This window comes from Phaseolus vulgaris, chromosome 10 (genome assembly GCF_000499845.2).
Source record: "Phaseolus vulgaris cultivar G19833 chromosome 10, P. vulgaris v2.0, whole genome shotgun sequence".
Lineage (NCBI taxonomy): Eukaryota > Viridiplantae > Streptophyta > Magnoliopsida > Fabales > Fabaceae > Phaseolus > Phaseolus vulgaris.
In genome coordinates, this window is record NC_023750.2 from 35,743,397 (window position 1) to 35,750,363 (window position 6,967).

General features: G+C 35.2%; 2 protein-coding genes across 3 annotated transcripts; one reads left to right on the forward strand and one right to left on the reverse strand.

Annotated features, from left to right (window-relative positions):
• LOC137818214 (uncharacterized) lies at window positions 1-382 on the reverse strand. The gene has a single exon (XM_068621504.1). The coding sequence runs from the start codon at window positions 380-382 to the stop codon at window positions 113-115; it is 270 nt and encodes an 89-aa protein (XP_068477605.1). The 3' UTR covers window positions 1-112.
• A 335-nt stretch (window positions 383-717) lies between these two features.
• Window positions 718-6,967, forward strand: LOC137818213 (zinc finger CCCH domain-containing protein 65). Of its 2 annotated transcripts, none has more exons than XM_068621502.1 (9): window positions 718-908; window positions 2,083-2,145; window positions 2,433-2,605; window positions 3,157-3,869; window positions 4,323-4,376; window positions 4,585-4,716; window positions 5,418-5,468; window positions 5,573-5,713; window positions 5,869-6,967. In XM_068621502.1, the coding sequence occupies exons 3-9, from the start codon at window positions 2,476-2,478 to the stop codon at window positions 6,712-6,714; spliced, it is 2,067 nt and encodes a 688-aa protein (XP_068477603.1). In that variant the 5' UTR covers window positions 718-908; window positions 2,083-2,145; window positions 2,433-2,475; the 3' UTR covers window positions 6,715-6,967. The 2 variants fall into 2 exon arrangements, with proteins under 2 accessions (XP_068477603.1, XP_068477604.1); XM_068621503.1 differs by having other exon boundaries at window positions 728-908; window positions 2,054-2,145.

The window sequence follows — 6,967 nt, forward strand, 5'->3', positions numbered from 1 at the left end:
GGAGAAAAATACGAATGATTGCTCCAAAAGTTGTCAATTTAGAGATATCAATTATACATACACTACACTAAAATGTATCTACATTCAAAATCAAAAACCATGTGAGCATTGTTCAGTTAATGTGACGAGGAGGCAATTGGCCTTTCCTGAGAAAGGAGAGAGAGTACTCTGCAGCGTCGATTAGGTCACAAATGTTGTGCACTGACCGTTCATCGGAACCCACCCAGAACATTGCTCGCACCTCCGCCTTCTTCGCCAGCCTTGCCGCGAAGCTCAGCGGCAGCGCCGGCGAATTCAGGCTCCGCAGAATTTGCCGATAAAGCGACAGCACTCGGGCCCTGTTTCGGCCCAAATCCTCCACCGTGGCCCATATCCAGCCCATTCCCAATTCGCTTCTGCCACAACAAAGGATCGTAATTTCGTTCGTTTCGCGTTCTGATATTCCATTAAATAAAATAAAGATATAAGTAAAACTAAAAGAGGCGCGTGAATGGTGAATGAAGGTGAATCAGAAAGAACGTAGCGATGGAGAATTTGATCATACCACACTGCAGAGAAAAAAAAAACGAATAATTTAGGGTTTTTGAGATAATACCTTGATCCAAGTTGCGATGAGTGAAGAGTGTGTCAATGACGGCTTTTAAATATGAAGAACCCAAACAAACCCTAATATCTAATTTTTTGTAATTCACATAAATATGCCACGTGCCCTCTTTCTCCTACCCCCAGACCCATAATCATCCTCGACGAACGGTAGTCGCCGGCAACGAAGATCCAGACTCCGACGCCGCCGTCGCCGATGCTTTGAAGGAGTCACCTCTGAAGGTGTGAAGCTGTTATTGTCTCCGACGAGCCCTATTTTGGCCCCTGACCAATTCCCAAACGAACGAAGCCCTTTCTCAATCCAGGTAACCCTTTCTCTTATCGCCTTCCCTTTTAATTTCCACATGACAACAACGGGCTCTTTGAAGGAGTACATTTTCACTTAAAGATCCGTTCTTTTTTGCAATGTCTTTTCTGAACACGTGTTGGAAGCTTTCGACCTGTATATTTTAGTGGCCTTGTTAACTTCAGAGCTCTTTGATGCAATGTCTTATTTGATCGTGTTATATTCACTATAGCTGTACCCATCGTTGCATATAGGGGATGGGGTTGCTTTTTTTTTTCTCGGGGTAGATACTCTGCTCGGTGGATACTGTGAAGTTCTTAAGCAAACTTAAGTTTCACAGGATTTGCTTGGGAATAAATAAAAAAAGGGATTTGATTGATTACCATAATATCGCTAGAATCTGTCCGATCCAAGGCCAAATTCCTTGCCTGCTGCTTTGTGAACATAATTAACACTCTTTCATCTATCACATCAGATAATATAAAATTCTGATTTGAAACTGTGTGGACATATTGAAAATGAAAAGCATCACCATTCACCACTGTCAATTTGTACAACTTTCATGAAAAATGTGCTGAGGAAAGCACTTGTCCTATTTGATCACCAATTACAGCATATATTTGTGCTATTATTCCTTTCTGCTACATATTAGCATTGCATGTAACTGTTAAAGCCTTTGACTGTGACGAAAGCCTGATTGGTTCTGAACAAGTTAAAGCCATTTGTTTTAGTTTAAATCCTCTTGTGGACGAAGAACTCCTTTAGATAAATGATTGATTTCTTCCCCTTTAACAATCTGAACCCAACTTCCTAAAGGAAACTGTATTCTTTCTTTTCTTCAAATTTTAGTGCAATTCTCTTGGGTTTATTGAAGGTTTATGTTTTGAAACACCACAACACTGAGAATGTCTGAGGATGTTTTATTTTGATGTTTTGAATAGTACTTGTGAAATGTGATACTGATACATGTGTTTGGCTTGTTAAAGAAAAAATCAAGCAAAACATGAGATTGAGTATTGAGATTAAACCTTGATAGGTATTTAGGTTAGTCCATTAAAATATGATATTTAAACATTGTTAGGTATTTAGGTTAGTCCACTAAAATATGATATCAAATGTTGGAGAATTTATGTTTGCTGGCTAAGTGTGTCTCTCTAATCTCAGTGGTCTCCATCGTGGTGCTGTTTGTGTAGTTGGTAGCTACTTCACAGCGGAAAAGGAAGCAAGAAGAAGTGTTAATCATTGGCAAATAAAAGGTACCTAACAATAAAAGGACTTATGTTGATCATATATACTTTATTGCGTATTAGTCAATCATTTTTATGAAAGATTATAAATATTTGTTTGGTAAATATAGCATTATTTTAAGGGTGAGACAGCTACATTAATGGGTTCAATTTGGATCCAAACAATTTTAATGACATGAACTAGGAAAGCATTGATGGGAATCATTTTACTAGGAACAATAAATTGGAGTTATAGTGTGTAGGAGTTTGAATGGAAGAGATTTTTATGTCAATTTGAAAGCTTTTCTGATTTGCAGTGAAGGAATCTTATTGAATACCTCAAAACCCTATCCACTTGCAATGGCTTTCCCTCCTTACCAACGATCCCACTTGCGTAGCAACACTTACCATGCCCTTGTTCACCTCCTCTCTCACCTTGCTGAGTACAACTCTTCACATGAAACTCCAACTCAACCCTTCAACATTCCTGGTATGTGTTTCAATTTCAAAAGCCTACCTTCTTTCTTTTTGTTTTAATTTCTATCAGTTTTTTCATTATTATATGCTTCTATGAACTGGAGATTATGTTTGACACTTTGAGCTTTGATGTATGGCTACAGATTAATTTTTTGTTTTTCAATCTAATTTTCCATTTCTCAATTATATGAATGCTGTTAAATTTAGTTTATTTAATTTTTTGGTAAAATAATATTAAAAGGGAATTTTTAGAAAAAAAATGTTTTTCCTTTTGAATTTAGTTCCTATTTGGTTTAGTAATTTAAATTTAAAGGTTTTTAAGATTAGGCTGGGGTTATGGTTTAATCTGTTGGTAGTTTCAATGATTCTATGTTCTTCTTATTTATTTGATGTTGTATCAATTCAGTGTTTTCAAATTTTGGTAAATTTAAATCGAAAGGGTTCCTTTTTTTTAAGTTTACACTTGTGTTAGGAATTTGAGTTTATCAATTTGCTGTTGGTTTCAATTTAATGTGTGCTCACATATTTACTTACCAGAAAAAAATAATTTTTCCCTTTTTAAAGATAATGGCAGTGGTAGAATGGATGGAGTAAACCAAGAAAAGGAGCCTAAGGGCTCTGAAGTTGTTGATTCTGATTTTTTGGATCCTATAAGCCAGAAGGATATACTGGAGGTTCAGGAGCTCAATAAGGGGGTTGGAGACAAGAATACGGATTTTACTTCCAACAATATGGTCCTAGATGATATAGAACATATGATGGCAATAGAGGACACGTCTAACCAAGTAATTGGTTTTGATAAGGAGCAGAAGTTAATAAATGAGTTTGAACTGGTTATGAAAGGAACTGAAGATCTTATTTGCGATAGTGATTTAATCCCCTTGAATGCTGGATTTGATGAGAAACATAATGATGGCTGTGAAGTTGGGTTAATGGATTCTCAAGTAGACATGGAAGAGGGAGAAATTTCTGGAGACTTGGGAAAGGATGACAGTTCATTTGATGTGTCTTCTGCAGATGCTTTGCGGCAGATGCAGGTAGATGAAGTTCAGAAGTCTGTAAATGTTACTAGAAATGTGATATATCCTTCTATGATTAAGAATCAAGAAAAGGAAAAAGGTTGTGAGTCTACTTCCTCTATGTTAAATTCACTTCAAGATGGCAATAATAGTAGACAAGTGGAGCCTAGAACTGGTGGCAACAAAGGAATTGCATGCAGAGTTGAAGTAGCAATTTCTGAAGAAACTTTTGAATGTAAAAAGGAAGATAAAACGAAGGTATTCTTCTAATATTATTGATAATTTTTCTTTTCTTGAAGTTGTATAATTGTTCTTGTTGATTATGTTAAGCTTCATTTTATTTTCCTACTGTCTAATTTTTGTTAGTATGTAATGCTGGTTTAATTCAATGATGTTTCTTACTTTTGTTATATTTACTTTAGTAAGTTGAAAATTCTTTTAGGCTCGCCCCTCCCTTTCAAACGATGAAAAAAAAATTGAAATCACATTGTTGTATTTTTATATCCAAAGTCTATATGGTTTTCAGTTCCCCATTTATTTTTCCTACTTGAGTTTTGGGGAAAAATTAACTAAATCAGAAATACGATGAGAATTATATGTTCAACCTTAGCTTTTGACACCTTATGCGGAGTTCTACGATGTGGACTGACTGTGTAATGATAACTAGTTACATGTAATTTCCTTTTGCTAATTTTTTATTGTATATTGCAGTTGGTGAATGCTAGTAAAAGGAGCAAGCGTGGTGGAAAGAAAGAAAAAAAGAAGGTATTCTACTACTATTTTGTTATTGATTCTCTTTCTGGGTGCTATATATTGTTAACTTTTTATATGAATTATGAAGATTGTGAAGTTAACCTCTTTTGAAGTCATTGCAACATCAGTTAATTAATATTCCTGTTATTTGTGAAGAATAAATCTGTATGTTTTCAGCATCTCACTTATTTCTTTTATTTGGCAAAACTTTATTTTGTAGATGGCATTTAGAATGAAGAGAGCAGCAAAAAACAGAGAACTAGGTATTAAAAGTTTGCAGTTGCAGAAGTATGTACAGAAACCAAAAGTTGTGTCACATTGTCGCCATTATCTTGTGGGAAGGTGCCATGAGGTATTTTTTACTTCATACATATATGGAATATACCATCTTTATTGTTTTTTATTTTTATTGTTGTGATTAATTGCACAACACATACAATTGTTTGTTATTCGGGTGTTGATACTTCATTTATTTGTGATTTAAGAGATAATTGATATATTTCACTTCTTTTTATTAGAACTTGCATGAAGTTCATTTATACTATATATAAATGTGGTAATGTAAGAGAATTCTCTTCTTGAGTATCATTCTGTTGTATTTTCCTTTGTTTTCTTTTATATATCACTCACTGTATTTCTTTCTGTTGGAGCTGTCCAGCCACTTGTACTGACTTTGTTTAGTGCTGACAGTATATGTAGCGTTTTAAGTCAGTGACTAAATGACTTTTCGTCAACTCCATTTAATTTCACTTTTATTACATTCTCTCGTACTTTTAGGTAAAATGTAATATTTGTTAGTTATGAAAAAAAATTCCATATTGAATGTTAGATAAAAAAATCCTGTGCAAGTTCTTCATTTTCAATGTTTTATTATGTGATATTTGAATTTCCATAATTTGTTTGGTATGTTTATGTTAAAGTAGCCCATATCATTATTGTACTAATATTGTGTTTTGGCAGTTTCTGCAATATAGTTGTATACATGATATTCATGAGAAAATATCTAATGATTTGCTTCTTTTCTCTCGCCTTATTCCTAAACAAATTTGGCAGGGTGACAAGTGTCAGTTCTCACATGATGTAGTGCCTCTAACAAAATCCAAGGTATTGGCCATTTTAAAAATTTGCTCACTGTCATTTTCCCCCCAGAAATTGTAACAAGAACCAGGAGAAATTCACAAGACCTTCTATTGATTTTGAAATTGCAGCCATGTAGTTACTTTGCTCTTCACTCTTGCATGAAAGGCGATGATTGCCCATTTGATCATGAGCTCTCAAAATATCCTTGTAACAATATTGTATCCCAAGGCTCTTGTAGAAGAGGTGAAACTTGCCTTTTTTCACACCAGGTACTACATCCTATGTCACTTCATTTCGCTTGTTTTAAATGACTGCATCGATAGACTTAATATAAACTTGATATCAATCTTAATTTTTATATGCATGCGTGCATCTGAACTATATAACTATTCTCAAAGATTAAAATGGGAATTTTCTGATGCAGGTAGCATCCAAAGAAGATATCCCTACTCCTTCAAACATATGCAGACCAGTGTTGTCTACTGTTCAGTCAGGAAATGCAAATTCCAGTACACCTCTTAGCAATAATCATGTCTCTTGTTCTGTCCAGCAAAACCGCTTAACTCGCTCTTCAGGAATTCATTCTCGCATCAATGTTGAACATAAGGTGACAAACACTGCACAAAAACAGACACCACCTAAAGGAATTAGTTTCATCAATCTTGCAAAATTAACACCCAGCCCTTCTGCACTTAAACAAGGCACGGTAACAATCAAGGAAAGTCCTTTACAAGCAGGGACCCACAAAGATCAAAGTGCATTTGAAAAAACTCAAAACAAGGTGGAGATTGCTGAGAAATTGCCATCTGTGACACCAAAAGGAGTAAACTTTCTTTCTTTTGGCAACGGCTCTGTCTGTGGCTTTAAAAGTCATATTCGTCCCAATGTGAGTACAGAAAATGGTTTCAAGTTGCCTCAGTTACTCAATTTTGGTTTGCCTGAGAAGGCTAATTCTTCCCTAAACAAGAACAACTACAACAAAGCTAGTGACAGGACAAAACAAAGTGTATCACTGACTGATATATTCTTAAATGAGATTTTAGGAAAAAATCAATCTGTGACAGAAGGAATGAAATCAAAGTTTCCAGATAAAACCTCAGCCACACCAAGTCCTTTTGTTTCAATCCAGTCTTCTGAACACCTAAAATCTGGTTATCATAAGCATGCATCAAACTCAGGTCAAAAGGCATTCTTGTCAACTTTAGCATTTGCAGCAGAGCATGAATCTGACATTAAGATGAAATACCCTTCCGGTGATTCGTCAGCATGATCAGAGGACTCTGATAGAAAGTTCTGTGAAGTTTCAAACCATGCAGTCCTTGGTGATTGGAACCAAGGCACTTCCCAGTTTAGGGGGTGATAACCTACTGATTGTTTAGTTATAAGTTGTGCTGTAGTCTTCCAATAATTTTACTTTGGAACTGTAAATATTTTTTGTTGCAGTATGATAGAAGGTATAATAACACTCATTTACCGTCCATGGAGTATTTACTGAGGTGCATCAAGTTTTTCCTTTGTGTTAA